This window comes from Ctenocephalides felis, unplaced genomic scaffold, assembly GCF_003426905.1.
Source record: "Ctenocephalides felis isolate EL2017-DRISC unplaced genomic scaffold, ASM342690v1 CF-g0.4_SCAFFOLD_03571, whole genome shotgun sequence".
Classification (NCBI taxonomy): Eukaryota; Metazoa; Arthropoda; class Insecta; order Siphonaptera; family Pulicidae; genus Ctenocephalides; species Ctenocephalides felis.
In genome coordinates, this window is record NW_020539725.1 from 63,091,830 (window position 1) to 63,110,937 (window position 19,108).

At 30.1% G+C, this 19,108-nt stretch overlaps 2 protein-coding genes across 2 annotated transcripts in view; both read left to right on the forward strand.

The window, feature by feature from the left end:
* The window catches only part of LOC113384954 (clustered mitochondria protein homolog), a 47,530-nt gene extending 43,057 nt beyond the window's left edge, over nucleotides 1-4,473 (forward strand). Inside the window, 2 exon segments of the mRNA XM_026622734.1 lie at nucleotides 847-1,061; nucleotides 4,045-4,473. Of these exon segments, the coding sequence (XP_026478519.1) occupies nucleotides 847-1,061; nucleotides 4,045-4,180 (351 nt within the window). The 3' untranslated portion in view covers nucleotides 4,181-4,473.
* A 6,043-nt stretch (nucleotides 4,474-10,516) lies between these two features.
* Nucleotides 10,517-17,001, forward strand: LOC113384955 (putative neutral sphingomyelinase). The gene is made up of 7 exons (XM_026622735.1): nucleotides 10,517-10,554; nucleotides 10,642-10,815; nucleotides 10,900-11,086; nucleotides 11,197-11,354; nucleotides 13,959-14,148; nucleotides 16,293-16,413; nucleotides 16,514-17,001. Exons 1-7 carry the CDS (start codon nucleotides 10,517-10,519, stop codon nucleotides 16,891-16,893), a joined length of 1,248 nt encoding a protein of 415 aa, XP_026478520.1. The 3' UTR covers nucleotides 16,894-17,001.
* The last annotated feature ends 2,107 nt before the right edge of the window (nucleotides 17,002-19,108 follow it).

Consider the following 19,108-nt stretch of genomic DNA (forward strand, 5'->3'; position numbering starts at 1 on the left):
AGAGTAAGATATATGAGTACGATGTGACCACCAAATTTAAGCAACTACCTTTTTAAATGTAAATTTTTGATAAAAGGACAAGAGATACCAATTTTTGTTGTTAATAGAAATTGTAGATAATTTAATTGGCTATGAATTTGCTAAATATTGCAAAATGGTGGGACATTTCGTTTTGAAGTTATAAATAAATAAATAAAAATCGAGCTGGTCCAAAAGTGTGAAGCAAGATATACTGATGCAATCTCCAAAATGTAACAACAACCTGTTTCATTGCAAATTTTGGGTAAAAGGATATGAGATACAACATTTTGTTATTAACAAAAGTTGTAGATAATTTAATTGGCTAAAAATTTGCTGAATATTGCAAAACAATCGGACAATTTGTTTAGAAGTTATAAACAAATAAAAATCGAACCGGTCCAAAAAATATAAAACTGATATATTAAAATGTAGCCTCCTCAATTTTAGTTCTTATAAATGCCGCCAAACTGAGCACAGTATAAGTGAAAATGTCGCACAGAATTATTCGCAAATGCGTTTAGACTGTGACTGTACGGGAGCACTTTTTCGATTTTGTGCAACTATTTTTTTTTTTGAAATTGAATTCGAAATGAAATGACGATTGTTAATGTTCTGTAGATAAATTGATTTATTTATGTTTTACATTTGATTTGCTCAGATATAACAATAAGATAGCAAAAAAATAATGAAAGTTATAGTATTTGTAATAATATATTTGAGAACGTTTAAAATTTCTCGAATATTTCGTTACGGTACGGGAAGTTCCAGCAATTTGCCTTAATGCACGATGCCATACACCACTAGTTTAATTCTTTTTTTTTCTAGTTGGGTGAAAACCACGACAAAACCAAAGAATCCTCAGACTGCCTCCGACACCTCACGCAGCAGGCTGTCGTCCTGCAGAAGAAGATGAACGACCTCTATACGGGCAAACCAGGTTCAGGAGCAGGTTTACCCCCCGTCCAGATCCAGCAGCCCTCAATGGGTTCCGTACTCGACATGCTCAACGTCATCAACGGCATCCTGTTCGTGCAAATCAGGTCTGAGATACACGTTTTAGTCAAATTGTGATGAAAGAAGATGATTGATCGATGATCGATGATGATGATGATGGATATGGTGAATGATTATTGGAATGGAAGAGAGGATGGTTTAAGAATTTATTTTTTTACTAAATGATGGTTATGACTGATGAATGGTGTCGTTGTTGACTTGATGTGAACGAAGATAAATATTTTGTAATTTGTTAAAATGTTATTTTTTGGTTTGTGATAATGTTTGTTTGATTGTTATAGATTTTAAATGGAAATATAATGAACGGTTGTTTGGTATTTTTTTAAAATTGGTTTTATCTGTCGTAGGATAAATGAATATTTTCTAATAATATTATCTGCTTTATATTATTTATTACAACACTTGTATTTCTTTTAAAAAAAAGTTATACTTTTTAATGTGTAACTGAAAAAAGGGTAGAAATTGATATTTAATTATTCCTGTTTTTTTAAGTCATATTTGTTTAAGTGGAGAAATATGCATAAAAATATTTTTGGATATTTATAAAGAAATTATGATGGCTAAAATTAAGATACGAAATGTTAGAGTGCTATTTTTATTAATTATAGCATAGCATAGCATTAATGATAGATCTAGTTAGATATGCAAATTTTTAGAATACGTGCGACATTTTTAGGCTGTTTATAATATTTTTGGGCAGTTTGCAATATTTTTAGACCATTCACGACATGATTAAACTGTTTGAAGTTTTCTAGGGCTGTTTGAAACTTTCTGAGGTTATTCACAACATTTTTGAGATGTTTGCAGCTTTTTTGGGGAGTTTGAAACTCTCTGGGGCTGTTCACAACGTTTTTCTTGGGCTGTTTAAGACATTTTTGGGACGTTTACGGCATAATTGGACTTTTAGAAACTTTATGGGGCTGTCTGAAACTTTCCGGGCCTGTTTACAACATTTTTTTACTTTTTGAAACTTTGTGGGGCTGGTTAAAACTTGCTTAGGATCTCCAAAATTTTCTGGGACTGTCTGAAACTTTCTAGGGTTGTTTGCAACATTTTTGGGCTGCCTGAAACTTTCTGGGGCTGTTTGCAACATTTTTAGACTCTCTGAAACTTCCTAGGGCTGTTTGCAACATTTTTAGGGCTGTCTGAAATTTTTTGGGGCTGTTTGCAACATTTTTAGAACTGTCTGAAACTATCAGGGGCTGTTTGCAACATTTTTGTGGCTGTTTGCAACATTTTTGTGGCTGTTTGCAACATTTTTAGACCGCCTGAAATTTTTTAGGGCTGTTTGCAACATTTTTAGACCGCCTGAATTTTTTTGGGGCTGTTTGCAACATTTTTAGACCGTCTGAATTTTTTTGGGGCTGTTTGCAACATTTTCAGACCGTCTGAAAATTTTTGGGGCTGTTTGCAACATTTTCAGACCGTCTGAATTTTTTTGGGGCTGTTTGCAACATTTTTGGACTGTTTGAAACTTTCTGAGGCTTTTCACGACATTTTTGGGGATATTTAGAACATTTTTGGGGATATTTAGAACATTTTTGGGGATATTTAGAATATTTTTGAGGCTGTTTGCAACATTTTTAAACTGTCTGAAACTTTCTGGGGCTGTTCACAACATTTTTAAACTGTCTGAAACTTTCTGGGGCTGTTCACAACAATTTTTGAGCTGTGTGAAACTTTCTGGGGCTGTTCACAACCTTTTTGAGCTGTTTGAAACTTTCTGATGCTTTTCACGACATTTTTGGTCTGTTTGAAGCTTTCTGAAGCTTTTCACGACATTTTTGAGCTTTTTGAAGCTTACTGAAGCTTTTCACGACATTTTTGGACTGTTTGTAACTTTCTAAGGCTGTTTGCAACATTTTTGGGCTGTTTGTAACTTTGAGGTTCTTTACAACATGTTAAAAGCTGTTTGAAAGTTTTTATGACTGTTTGCAACATTTTGGGGCTGTTTATAACTTTCTGGGGCTCTTTACAACATTTTTGGGCTGTCTGAAATTTTTTATAACTGTTTGCAACATTTTGGGGCTGTTTGTAACTTTCTGGGGCTCTTTACAAAATTTTTGGGCCGTCTGAGATTTTTTAGGACTGTTTGCAACATTTTTGGGCTGTTTGTAACTTGCTGAGGGTCTCTAAAATTTTCTGGGACTGTCTGAAATATTTTTGGAACGTTTGCAACATTTTTAGGACTGTCTACAACTTTTTAGGACTGTCTACAACTTTTTAGGACTGTCTACAACTTTTTAGGACTGTCTACAACTTTTTAGGACTGTCTACAACTTTTTAGGACTGTCTACAACTTTTTAGGACTGTCTACAACTTTTTAGGACTGTCTACAACTTTTTAGGACTGTCTACAACTTTTTAGGACTGTCTACAACTTTTTAGGACTGTCTACAACTTTTTAGGACTGTCTACAACTTTTTAGGACTGTTTTAAACAATTTAGGACTGTTTTAAACAATTTAGGACTGTTTTAAACAATTTAGGACTGTTTTAAACAATTTAGGACTGTTTTAAACAATTTAGGACTGTTCTAAACAATTTAGGACTGTTTTAAACATTTTAGGACTGTTTTAAACTTTTTAGGACTGTTTTAAACTTTATGAGGCTCTTTAAAACTTGCTGAGGTTGTGTCTAAAACTTGCTGGGACTGTTTAAAACTTTCTGGGATCGTTCAAAACTTTTTGAGACATTTATCGTTTAAAGGGCGTTCATTATTCACGTGATCGATTTTTTAAGGATTTTTAGACCATACTTTCCCATTTGAGATGCGTGGTTATATTCAAAATTAACCCTCTTTCACGTTTATTTTCAGTTACAAGAAAAAATTATAAAAATTTTGAATATTTTTCGAAATTTGTTGGATTTAAAAAAAAATATTTTAGCTGAAAAATAAATACACGTGATATTTTGTGAATTTTTTAGAAATCACATTGAAATCATATAACTTGTATATTACAAATAACAATTGATGTTACCATTATTAATTCATATTTCTATTATTACAGTCAACAAGACATCGAGCACTTCAAAGCCGAGATGGACAAACGACAAAAAGAGTCATCATCATCAGCAACAGCAACAGCATTAGCAACATCAGCAACAAGCAGCGAGACAAAAGAAGAAGCGACAACAAATAGCTGAATAAGCAACAACGTTCAAAATTAGTAGAAACAGTTTAGAAAACTTACATTATAAGGCAGACGCAATAATAATTTGCGATTCTTGTGATTTGAAACTAAATCATTGGAATTCATTTTTTATTGCATAGTCGATAGTTGAATTAAATTTATAGGAAAAAAATGGAAAAAACACACTCGGTACAAGAGAGAAACGACTTTTTGCGAGAAGACGACTTGTAGGAGGTAGGTGGTGATAATTTAATGTTTTTACTACGACTGATAATTGGTTGTCAAATATCTCCCTGCCGCCTTTTTGTATTATAAACCAAGAGCAAAAAAGCGGAAGGGAGATATTTGACAACCTAATATTTGTTTTGTAAAGCCTAAATAAAAAATCAATTTCCCATAATACACCTACAAATCGTCTTCGTTAAAATCAAATTAAATTAATAATACATCACATTGATGGTTCGATTTTATTCTCTTTCGACGCGTGTTGATAGAAATTCATGTTCGTTTATTATTTGTCCTTCAGATTGGATTTTTTATAAAATCTGTCTTCTGCTTTTTGTAAAGTAGTCTCATTTGTAAATAATCAAATAGTCGTTTGACACAAGTGAACAATAATTAAGTAACAAACAGGTTTTCATTCTGTTTAAGATATACGTAAGGATGTACGTTTGTTAGTGTAGCCATAAAACATAAAACATGATTCATTTTGTGTATAAAATGTATATACATATATATACGGGAAAACCACAACGTTAATAAATATATATATATATATATATATATATATATATATATATATATTTGCATTTAATGTAAATAATGTAAATGAATTTATTTAATACTATTAATACCGAGTATACAAATGACTATTACTTGGAGCTCTCTGGGGCTGTTTTAAACTTTTTGGTGTTGTTTGCAACATTTTTAGACTGTTTAAAACTTTCTGAGGTTATTTAGAACTTGCTGGGGTTGTTTGAAGCCCTCTGGGGTTGTTTGAAGCCCTCTGGGGTTGTTTGAAGCTGCCTGGGGTTGTTTGAGACTCTATGGGGCTGTTTGAAACCCTCTGGGGCTGTTTGAAACCCTCTGAGGCTGTTTGCAATATTTTTGGGGCGATTTGAAACTTGCTAAGGTTGTTTGAGACTCCCTGGGTCTGTTTGAGACTCTCTGGGAGTGTTTGAGACTCTCTGGGATTGCTTGAAGCTCCCTGGGCCTGTTTGAAGCTCCCTGGAGCTGTTTGCATTATTTTTAGGTCGATTTGAAACTAGCTAAGGCTGTCTAAAACTTTCTCAGGCAGTTTAATACTCTGAGACTGTTTAAAACTAGCTGAGGCTGTTAAAAACTCTCTGGGGCTGTTTTTAACATTTTTAGACTGTTAAAAACTTGCTGTCATTATTTAATACTTTCTGGGAATGTTTAAAATTTTCTGAGACTGTTTAAAATTTTCTGGGACTGTTTACAACATATTTGGGGCTGTTTAGAACATTTCTGGGGCTGTTTGCATTATTCTGAGACTGTTTAAAACTGTTTCAGGCTGTTTAAAATTGTCTGGGACTGTTTGTTTAAAATTGTCTGGAACTGTTTAAAACTGTCGGGGACTGTTTTAAATGTTCTGGGACTGTTTTAAATGTTCTGGGACTGTTTAAAATGTTTTGGGACTATTTAAAATGTTCTGGGACTGTTTAAAATTGTCTGGGACTGTTTAAAATTGTCTGGGACTGTTTAAAATTGTCTGGGACTGTTTAAAATTGTCTGGGACTGTTTAAAATTGTCTGGGACTGTTTAAAATTGTCTGGGACTGTTTAAAATTGTCTGGGACTGTTTAAAATTGTCTGGGACTGTTTAAAATTGTCTGGGACTGTTTAAAATTGTCTGGGACTGTTTAAAATTGTCTGGGACTGTTTGCAACATTTTGAGATTGTTTAAAACACTCTGGGACTGTTTGCAACAATTTGAGACTGTTTAAAACTCTTTGGGGCTGTTTGCAATTTTTTTGGGGGCGATTTAAAACTTTCCCAGGCAATTTAAAACTTTCTGAGGCTGTTTAAAACTTGATGGGGATGTTTAAAATTTTCTCAGGCTGTTAAAAACTTTCTCAGGCTGTTAAGAACTTGCTGGGACTGTTTAAAACTTTATGGGACTGTTTAAAACCCTCTGAGTATGTTTAGAACCCTCTGAGTATGTTTAGAACCCTCTAAGTATGTTTAGAACCCTCTGGGGCTGTTTGAAACCCTCTGGGGCTGTTTGAAACCCTCTGGGGCTGTTTCTTAGACTGTTTTAAGCTTTCTCAGGCTGTTTTAAACTTTTTCAGGCTGTTTTAAGCTTTCTCAGACTGTTATAAACTTTGTGGGACTTTTTGCAACATTTTCAGACAGTTTAAAATTTTCTGGGACCGTTTAAAATTGTCTGAGACTGTTTAAAATTGTTTGTGTCTGTTTAAAACTTTCTGGAATTGTTCAAAACTTATAGAACTTTGCACTGTGATAGGATAAAAATATATACAATTCAAAATTATATTACAAGTCCTAGAACGTTGTTGTAACTTTAATATATTATACTTCTACGACAAACCCTAAAATCAATGAGTTTTCTTACAATTTTTTGGGAAATCTTTCATTTTTATGAAGAAAGTACACGAAAAATTAATAAATAAGAGTTGTAAAATTGTGAGTTTCTTGAAAATACTTTCTTTTACTGTAAAATAAAATTCTATGCAGTCTAATTTTCTAAACGAATCTTTTGTAATTAAACCATTTCCCACAGGCCTATAATATTTTAGGGCATTTATTTTAAGTACCAATTCTATCACGATGCAAAGTAAAGAGTGCAATTAATAACAAAATTGCACTTTTGTTTTAAACCAAGAATTGTCATTCGTATGCAACATTTACGAAACAAACGAAAAATGTGTATAAAACAATTTACACAAATGTTTCTAACATTGTTACATATCCGTTACGTAAACTTAACGTTTGTGGTTCACCGCCATATATATATATTTCTATCGTTACCATAAAATCTTACCAAAAAAAATTCTTCGACTGAAAATTATCATGAATCTATGAAAATTTATAATATTGTTAATTTTTATATTAATTCATTCATTTATTAATTAAACTTTCTGCTTTGTATATGCAACTGTTACGTTTCTGTTTGTTCATTTAATTCATTCGTTGATACAGAACTGTTTTGTTGAATTAGTATAGTAATTAGTTTTTTGTTCTTTAAAATGTACTACAGATTTACCGGGCAGTTCTGCCTCAAAGCGTTGTCATGGCAACTGTGAAATGTCTATTTGCTGTGCTATCAGGTGTATTTTACGTTGCCATGACAACGCTATTTTATGAGGCAGAATTGCCCCCTTATAGTCGTAGTTTATAATTTAGTTTTATAATTGTTTAGTTACAGTTAAGATTGTGTGTTTTGTAGTCGTCTCTGCTGAAATATTTTGTTTCGACTGATCTATAAACTTATATTACTGAATAGATTGGAGTTATTATTAAAATTTTGTGTGATGTTCCTGCAAAAATATTTTGGCAACTGTGATAATGCAAAATGTACAGTATAATGATCCCAAAATAAAACAGTCATGGGTTAAATCATAGATAAAGAAGTATAAATAGATGGCAAACACGGCCGCTTTGACATTACATCAATTTTAATTCTTTCAGCATATCATAGATGTCGCCATCAACCTTCGCACGTAAATTTACTATTAGGTTCATTTCTAGATAAGATTTATATAATAATATAGAAAAGATGAACCTGATTAATTTGACTGAATGAAATGAGAACAAAATATATAATTTGAAGCACACAAGCACCATCTGTGATATGCTGAAAACACTCATACAGAGTTAAGCGCATTTGTTCTATGATAACCCCTGTTCTATGTTCTTTTCTTGTTGAATTTTCTTTAGGGTTTTACAAACACAATTTTTTTTCTCGAACGTTATACAATATTTTACTACTAGATTTTTTTATTACAATAGTTATTAAGTAGTCGGCATTTCTGTTGTAGTAGTAGTAAGTAGTAAAAAATATGAAAAAAATATTTGCAATTTATTATCAAACTAATATAAGTCGCAGGTTTTACATATATATATATATATATATATATATATATATATATATATATATATATACCTATCTAATTTTGTTTATTGATCAGAATTCTTATTATTATTATTATTATTGTTGTTGACGATGAAATATGATTTATATACAACAAATTTATATTTAAAATAGATCTTTATAACTTACTGACAGTAGATCATTGGTTGACGATTGTTACTCGCTGATGCAATAAATGATAAAGAATTGTATAAAAATATTTATCTTTTATATCATAGTTCTATTTTTTTGTTTTGTACAAAAATCGAAATCGAAATGTTTTTGCATATCTTCACGTTTCAGTGGTTTCTGAACCTTTTGGCATACCTTGGAAAAAATGGTGGGTGTATGGATACAATTTTTCGTACAAGTTATCGAGCGCACGGATCAACCGGTTTGAATGATTCATTTATCATTCGATTCCTATTGATAAGGAGATGTGCTGATTAGTTTTTGGCAAAGGCAGTTACAGCCGTTTCGGAGATATGGAGCAAAGAGTGCATAAAAAAGAAATCGAGTTTTTAAGAGAACGGACCATCCGATTTGAATGATTCGAAAAACATTCTATTCGTAATGATTGGGAGAAGTGGTGATTAGTTTTAAGTCCAAGACAGGTCCAGCCGTTTAGGAGATACGAAGCAAAATGTGCAAAATATAGCAGTTTCTGAGAGAAATAAGCATCCGGTTTGAATAATTCAAAAAACTTAGGGAAAAGAAAAAAAAGTTTTTATTTAATTTTTTTAATTTCCAAAATAAATCAAATTTCTCAATTTTAATTTGGTACGGGAAGTTCAAGCAATTTACCTCAAGGTACATGCTATATACCACTAGTTTGTATTTATTTTATTAACGTCCCGTAGGGTAAGTTATTGTAAACGTCGAAAAAGTGAAATTGAATGTTTTTGCACGTTTCAGACGTTTCTGAACATTTTGGCATACCTTCGAGAAAACTGATGCGTGTGTGGTAGGTATGTATGTATGTATGTAAGTACGGATACAATTTTTGATGTGCTGATTAGTTTTTGGCGAAGGCAGATTCAGCCGTTATGGAGATACGGACCAAAGAGTGCTAATAATAGAAATTGAGTTTTTGAGAAAATGGATCACAAGGTTTGAATAATTTAAAAAATTTATTTGTTTTGACAAAATGATGAGTTAAATGCAGAAAAAATGCAAATTTTACATTGCATTACATTTATTTTAAATTTTTCATTTATGATCTTTACAAATAATTATTATTAATTTTTGTTAAACAGGCAAAAAAGTAGAAAAGAAGACATGTAAGCATTTTGGAGGTTATAATTGGTAAGCAGGTAGGAAAGGTAAGCGAATTATGTGGTTTTGAAATGAAAATGAAAAGTAAAAAATGATAGAACATTTATTTATTGGATTTATATGCATTTATATATTGGAAATTATCAAAATACTAAAGTCAGCTCTTTAAAAATCTTTATCTTTATCTTAATCAAGTGCATATTATAATTTTAACTAAATTCACCGTTTTTCAAATGCAGTTTGAAATGTGAGGTGTTCATTCATAATACAGATGAATTCTTTTAATTTTAAAGTAACTGTATGAATGTACAGATTTTATTTTATATTCGAAAACATAATGCCATTTATATTATCAGGGTAATACCAATATCACTACTGCTTGACATCAAGCTGGAAACTTCTGGTTGAGAGCTCTTACTTTTAAACTACAGAGGAGACTTAAAACATTTAAAACAAATTTGCTTTGTAGATGTAAATTTGTAAAATTTAGGTAAGCAAGTTATACATTATTATGCCCTTTATATAGTAGATTTATATCGTATTATAGATTTACCTCTTACATTAGTAAAAACTTTGAAGTAACCAATGAATTATAAAAAGTGAAAGACATCAGACATTGGGAGTTGCATAAGTTGAAATTTTTTATGAGTCTCACTTTTTATTGATTAAAATAATTTTTACTTGTATAAAAAATGTTATGCAAGTCGCCGTAAGGCTAAATGCCACTTACACCTAGTTAAAAATGTATTATATTAATATTACAATTATAATATTGATTATTTCAAATTCAAATTTGAATTTACCGCTATCGTTATGTCGATAGTGCCAACTAGCGGCAATTCGCTCAACTTCAATGACATTTGTAACACAACATGTCAAAACCTAACCTAAATGTCAAAATGAACCAAATGTAGAAGACAATATAATAATATATTAATAATTTAGTTTAAAAGACTTAAAAATGACCATAGAATTAATAGTATTAACACTAAACTGCTGGTATATTATAATTTAATACATAACCATTGATATTTATATATATTATATTGATATTTATATATTTATTTATATTATTTTTGTTTTCAGGGGCATTCCATATGTATCTAAGGACAGAAACATTCGTATGAATGCAATTGCTGATGAATTGAATTCAGGAAAATATCATATAGTTACTTTGCAAGAAGTTTGGTCACAATCGGATTTTGAACTGATACAGCAAAAGACTGCTCAAGTTCTTCCTTATGCTCATTATTTTTATAGGTAATAATAAATAACATATATATATATATATATATATATATTATATACATAATGTTATATTACTATTACTATTTCTTTTTCTAGTGGTGTCGCTGGTTCAGGAGTCTGCATCCTATCAGCTTTCCCAATAATCGATGCATTCTTTCACCAATGGTCCATCAACGGTTACATTCACCGAATTCAGCACGGTGACTGGTTTGGTGGAAAAGGTGTCGGATTGTGTAAAATTAGAACGAACGATGGAACTATTATAAATATCTATTCGGCTCATGTAGGCGTAAAATGATAAATATAAATATATCGCAAATTGAAATTAATGAATACATTATATCCACATATGGTGAATTAAAATACATTAATATTTTATTTTTATTATTACAGTTGCACGCAGAGTACAACAGAGACTGTGATGATTATTTAGCTCATAGAGTTTTGCAAGCATTTGAAACTGGAAAGTTTATAGCACTCACGTCTTCGGATTCGGATGTGTCCATTTTGGGTGGTGATTTGAATACTGAACCAACTGATTTAGCTTACAGGTAATAAAAAGTCTATTTTGAAATAATATATATATATATATTATATATATATATATATATATATTAGGTTGTCAAATATCTCCCTTCCGCTTTTTTGCTTTGTTTTATATACAAAAGGCGAAGGGAGATATTTGACAATCTAATATATATATATCTAATCTATATATATATATATATTATATATATATATATATATATATATAAATATACAACAAACAATATAGTCAGAATTTAAAAGTGGCCTTTCCAACTCTTTTTATTCAAAATTTCAATATCCAAGAGTATATAACAAGTTTTACTGAATTTTAGTAAATTTTATCTAGTTTTTACTAACGTGAACAAATTATAATGTCCCAAGGAAAATTAAAGTTTTTTGAAAAAATGTAAAAAATGTCCTAAATCCATATAATGCAATATAACAATTTATAAGAAAGTGATATGATGTAAAAACTTACACGTAATTGTAAACCCTAATTATTTCATAATAATAATTGTTCTCAAATGCACAATAAAAACAATTCTTGTCACTTTAAATCGGAACAATTATATAATTTTTAGAAGAATTAGTTGACATCAGAGCAAAAAGATTTAAATTATTAGCAAAATTTGTTTAGAAATAAATAAATCACATAAATTTACAAGAGAATTATATAACACAGTCAAAATATAAAAGTGCCTCCTTTCTACTCATTTTATTCAAAATTCAATATGCAAGTGTATATAACAGTTTTACTAAATTTTAGTAAATTGTATCTAGTTTCTTATTGATGTGAACAAATTATAATGTCCTAAAAGAAAAATAAAAGTTATTTGAACAAAAGTAAAAAAAATGTTTTCTAAATCCATATATTGCATTATAAAAATACTAAAGTCAGTATTTTAACTACGATTTATTCAAAATTTTAATATCCAAGTGCATATAACAATTTTTACTAGATTTTACTAAATTTTATCTAGTTTTTACTTTAAAAGTTATTTAAAAAAATGTCCTAAATTCACCTATTGCTAAATATCAAAATATCAAATACTAAAATAAACGACGAAGAACTAAATTATTTTGTAAATCTAATTTAAATCTAAACAAAATCCGACTAATAACTCTTTCAATATGATATAAACCAATTTTAAAGTTAATATTTTTTCACCCGATTGGGCATTTTTTCCCGCACTGGAAAGTGTATTACAAGCTTGTTAATTTATTACACACTATAAACGTGTTAATTTGTAACACACCGTAAGCGTGTAAATTTATAACACACTATAAGAGTGTTAATTTATGACACATTATAAGTGTGTATATATTATGTTGTGCATCCCTGTTAGAATTTAATAATTAATTTAATATTACGTTTTGTAACACACCGTTAGCGTGTAATTTATAACACACTATAAGAGTGTTAATTTATGACACATTATAAGTGTTAAGTGTGTTATATATTATGTTGTGCATTCCTGCTAGAATTAATAATTAATTTAATATATTTTTTGGTCATCAATGAATTCTTGTATACTCTTGTCGCAAGAATATTAAACTTCATGAAAATATTATATTTCGTTTCCAGTAATTTACTCATCAAATACATCAGCATTATTTTACACGTGAACTATTTTTCTGGAAAGATCTGTGCAACTATGCTTAAGTAAGCATTTTTAGTTTAATTTAAATGATTAAAACATGAAACGGCAGTCTGCTGTCGGCTGTCGAGTCGGAAGCATCTTTAAAATATAACCTCCAAATGTAAAAGTTTATGAATCATATTTTCTATTTATTTGTTAGTTTTCTACGAACGTCTATGTAATTCTGAACATTTTATGTAATAAAAGTGAATTTGAAGTTAATGTGTAAAACGTGTTCAATAGCGACATTTTATTTTCTAACAATTACACAGAATGTGTTAATATATAACACACTACTAATTTACGACATTTAATTATAAGTGTGTTATATATTATGTTGTGCACCCCTGCTATAATTTAATATTATGTTTAGTCATCAATGAATTCTTGTATACTCTTGTCGCAAGAATATTAAACTTCATGAAAATATTGTATTTCGTTTCCAGTAATTTACTCATACAAGTACATCAGCATTATTTTACACGTGAACTATTTTTCTGGAAAGATCTGTGCAACTATGCTTAAGTAAGCGTTTTTAGTTTAATTTAAATGATTAAAACATAAAACGGGCAGTCTGCTGTGTCGGCATCTTTAAATATAACCTCCAAAATGTAAAAGTTTATGAATCATATTTTCTATTTATTTGTTAGTTTTCTACGAACGTCTATGTAATTCTGAACATTCTGTGTAATAAAAGTGAATTTGAAGTTAATGTGTAAAACGTGTTCAATAGGGACATTTCATTTTTCTAACAATTAACACAAAGTGTGTCAATATTCAACACACTACAAGCGAGTTAATTTATAACATACTACAAGCGAGTTAATTTATAACACACTACAAGCGTGTTAATTTATAACACACTACAAGCGAGTTAATTTTTAACACACTACAAGCATGTTAGTTTATAACGCACTATAAGTGCGTTATATATTAACACGTTCAACGTGTGTTAATGACAATTATAATTTTTGTTTTCCTCTTTAGAATTATTTTAGGTTCATCAGGTTTGCACGATTCATTCATTCCATTTCAAAACGATGAAATCACATGCAGAAGATCAACTGGAACAAACGAACATAAGGAAAATACATATTCACCAAAAAGTGTATCGGATAGCGACATCGAAGGGAAGAGAATCGATTACATTCTTTACAAAGGCAGTAATAAAGTTAAGGTAGGAATTTAATTTATTAACCTTATTTATTGAAAATGAAAATTTTTGCATTTCTCGACGTTCTGAAGGTTTCTGAACATTTTTAAAGAACATACCTCAAAAACTAAATGGATGTGTGTGTTTGTGTTTTGTATGTCCGCATTTTTTCGTCCACGTTTTCGGGCGCACGGATCAACCGATTTGAATGGTTTAAAAAACATTCGATTCCTATTGATAGGGAGATGTGCCTATTAGTTTTTGGCAAAGGCAGGTCCAGCCGTTACGGAGATACGGAGCAAAGAGTGCAGAAAATTCAAAATCGAGTTTTTGAAGGAACGTAGTATCGGATTTGAATGATCTAAGAAACATTCAATTTGTAATGATAGGGAGAATTGGTGATTAGTTTTTGACAAAGGCAGGTCTAACCGTGTCGGAGATACGGAGCTAAATGTGCAAAAATGGCAGTTTTTAAGAGAACTAAGCGTCCGATTTGAATGATCTAAAAAACTTTCTGCTTGTATTGACAAAACAATTGCTTTTGAGGATAAAAAATCGTTGCATTTTTTTTTATTTTCCATAAAATATTTTTGTAATTTTTTAGATTAAAAATTCAAAAAATTACCCAGGCTAAGCACAGTCTAAGCGCCACTCTGGTACAAATGTTTACCCGAGTGCGTTTAGACTGTTTACGTACTGGAGACACTTCCAATTTTGTGAAAATTATTGAAAAATGTGAAAATGCCGCCAAGCTAAGCACAGTAGAAGTGAAAATGTCGCACAGAATTATTTGCAAATGCGTTTTGACTGTGACTATGCGGGAGCACTTTTTCAATTTTTAGTAAATTAGGCAACTATTTTTTTTTTTTAATTGAATTCGAAATGAAATGTTCTTTCTGGAGATAAATTGATTGATTTATGATTTACATTTGAATTTTAAAGTAGAACTTCTTAGGTTGGCGATGTATAAATTAGTAAAATAAAATTTTATTTTTGAAGTAAAACTTCTTAAGTCGCGATGTCATATAGAGTCTGTTTTGATTAAACGTAAAAGAGACAACAGTACATAATGAGAAAATCAGAGAGAGAAAGAGATATAAAACACTAGTGCGAAAAAGAGCAACATATATCTGACAGTGTAGAGTGGCAGAGTAAGATATATGAATACAATGTGACCACCAAATTTAAGCAACTACCTTTTTAAATGTAATTTTTTGATAAAAGGACAAGAGATACCAATTTTTGTTGTTAATAGAAATTGTAGATAATTTAATTGGCTATAAATTTGCTGAATATTGCAAAATGGTGGGACATTTCGTTTAGAAGTTATACATAAATAAATAAAAATCGAGCTGGTCCAAAAGTGTGAAGCAAGATATACTGATGCAACCTCCGAAATTTAACAAAAACCTGTTTCATTGCAAATTTTGGGTAAAAGGATAAGAGATACAACATTTTGTTATTAACAAAAGTTGTAGATAATTTAATTGGCTATAAATTTGCCGAATATTACAAAACACAAATGCGGACTATCTAAATGTTGATATTAAGAGCTAAAACTTTTAGAGATTTTTTTTATATTAATTTGAAAGCATTTGAGCCCTTGGAAACAAAGAAATTCGAAAATGTCCATATTAAAAACCACCCTAATATATAGATATATTTGCTAAAGCATATTTGTGATTAAGTTGATAATATATATTTCCTATCCTCATTTCATTAATTAAAATTAATCAGGTTTATTCAATTTTCTGAATTATATATTTATTTAAAATTAGAACCAAGGGTAAAATTACGTGCTACGGATAGTGGCGCTCCCTATTAATTAATTTAACTGACTATTATACAAACTAGTGGTGGCATCGTGCCTTAAGGCAAATTGCTGGAACTTTCCGTACTGTAATGAAATATTCGAGAAATTTTAAACGTGGTATTACAAATTCTGTAACTTTCATTATTTTTTCTATCTTGCTATATCTGAGTAAATCAAATGTAAATCATAAATCAATTTGTCTCCAGAACATTAACAATCGTCATTTCATTTAATATAATAATAATATTAAGAGCTAAAACTTTCAGAGAATTTTCTTTTATTGCTTTGGGAGCAAAGAAATTCGAAAATGTCTATGGGTACATTCGTACTGAGTTTAATGTTAATTCATTTCTAGGTAAATGTTTCAAAGTACGAACATCCATTGCCTGTCACAATTCCCAATCACGACATCAGTTTCTCAGACCATGAAGCAGTTGTAACTACATTTCGACTGGAAAAAGCCTTTTCTACTTCTGGTGAGTTGTAAAATTTATTGCCTTAAGGCACGATGCCATGCACCACTAGTTCAATAAGTTTCATAATCCATTAGTTAGTATTTTTCTACACTTTTTGCAGAAACCGGCAAAGTGTGCTTTATCCCCGATGACACCAACAACTTGGAACAAAACCTCAACAACTCATATGCTCAAGATATAAACGACTCGATTAAGATTTGTAAAGAGGCTTTGATATCTCTAGATAACCACAAACGATCTTACATATATTTATCGATAGTATGTTTTTCTCTCCTTCTGGCCATTATTAAGATGAGCGATCTGTCCAGTCTTACTGTGACATCTACATTGATTCTGATTGTGCAAATAAGTTTGACTATTATTTGGATGTTTGGATTGCTGATGGCATTTATGTGGAATAACATTGAACGGAACAGTGTTTTTGCAGGGAAATTGAGTATGGAGATACATTTGAAGTATTTGAAAGATAATGGACAATAATAGAAAGAAATAAACAGGACATGGGGGTACAATTTTATTTTTAGTGATAGTGATATATAGCAATTATTTAAATGCTCAATTTATATTCGTTATTAAATTAGATATATATGGAACACGTTTTTGTATGAATAATGAAATATATAATATACAAAAAGTCTGTTAACATTATATTTAGTAGTAAGTAAGTAAGTTTAGAAGTACATTTTTAAAGTGTTGATAGTTAATAAATTTACAAGCTAACCACAATTTTATATGAGGATGACATTTTGAAAATGTGTTCAAATTATTGGAACTGGTTGATATTTAGATATGTGACAATAAAAAAGATAACTAGTGGTGTATGGCATCGTGCCTTAAGGCAAATTGCCGGAACTTCCCGTACCGTAATGAAATATTCGAGAAATTTTAAACGTTTTCAAATATATTACTATTTCATTATTTTTGTTATCTTGTTATATCTGAGCAAATCAAATGCAAATCATAAATAAATTTATCTTCATTAACAATCGTCATTTCATTTCGAATTCAATTTAAAAAAAATAGTTGCCTAATTTACACAAAATTAGAATATAAAAAGGGACTCTACCGACGAGCAAATCATTAAATAATCTAGAAGAAAATAAAAAAGAACTCTACTGACCAGTAAGATTATTAAATAATGTTTAATATAAAAAGAGTCTCTACTGACGAGCAAATTATTAAATAATCTAGAAGAAAATAAAAAAGGGACACTACTGACCAGCAAGATTATTAAATAATCTTGAATATAAAAAGGGTCTCTACTGATGAGCAAATCATTAAATAATCTAGACGAAAATAAAAAGGGACTCTACTGACGAGCAAATTATTACATAATCTTGAATAAAAAAAGGGTCTATACTGACGAGCAAATCATTGAATAATCTAGAAGAAAATAAAAAGGGACTCTACTGACGAGCAAATTATTGCATAATCTTGAATATAAAAAGAAACTCTACTGACGAGCAAATTATTAAAAAATCAGCAACATAAAAAAGGACTATACTGATTAACAAATTTATTAGTAATATAAAAAAATAAGACTCTACTGACGAGCAAAATAAAAAATGATCTAAAAAATAAATCAAAAATTATAATTTTCAATATTAATATCAAAATTGAAAAAGTGCTCCCGTGTATAGTCACAGTCTAAACGCATTTGCAAATAATTCTGTGCGAAATTTTCACTTATACTGTGCTTGGCTTGGCGGCATTTTCACATTTTCAATAGTTTTCTTTTCACAAAATTGGAAAAGTGCACCAGTACATAAACAGTCTAAACGCACTTGGGTGAACATTTGTACCAGAGTGGCGCTTAGACTGTGCTTCGCCTGGGTGATTTTTTGAATTTTTAATCCAAAATTCCAAAAATATTTTATGGAAAATAAAAAACAATGTAATAATTTTTTATCCATGTTATGAGTCAGAATTGCCTAGACAAGGAGATAAAAAAGGGACTCTACTGACGAGCAAATTGAATTTCGTTAAGAGAATATGAAAAGAACTGACAACCAATCTCAAACTAGATGTAGAATAAAAAAGGACTCTATTGACGAGCAAATTAAATGTCAATCTAAAAAATGAACAAGGGACTCTACTGACGAGCAAAGAAGAAAGAGGACTCTACTGACGAGCAAAGAAAAAAAGGACTCTACTGACGAGCAAAGAAAAAAAAACTCTACTGACGAGCAAAGGAAAAAAAACTCTACTGACGAGCAAATTAAATTTCTTTTTAAAAAATGAACAAGAGATTCTACTGACGAGCAATTTAAATTTTTAATCCAAAATTACAAAAATATTTTTTGAAAAAAAAAATTAGAAACAATTTTTTTTTCAAGAGCGATTATTTTTTTGGAACAAGCAGAAAGTTCTTTGAATCATTAAAATCGGACGCTTAGTTCTCTCAAAAAATGCCATTTTTTTAACATTTAGCTCTGTATCTCCGAAACCGCTGGGGCTACCTTTGCCAAAAACTAATAACCACTTTTCCCCGTCATTACGAACTGAATGTTTTTTGGATCATTCAAATCGGGTGATCCGTTCTCTCAAAAACTCGATTTCTATTTTCTGCACTCTTTGATCCGTAACTCCGAAATTACTATTTAAAATTACTATAACTTACCCAACGCAAAGTTAAAAATTATATCTAAATGATTTAAAATAAATTGTTTAATTAAAAAAGTAAAATTTTGTCTAT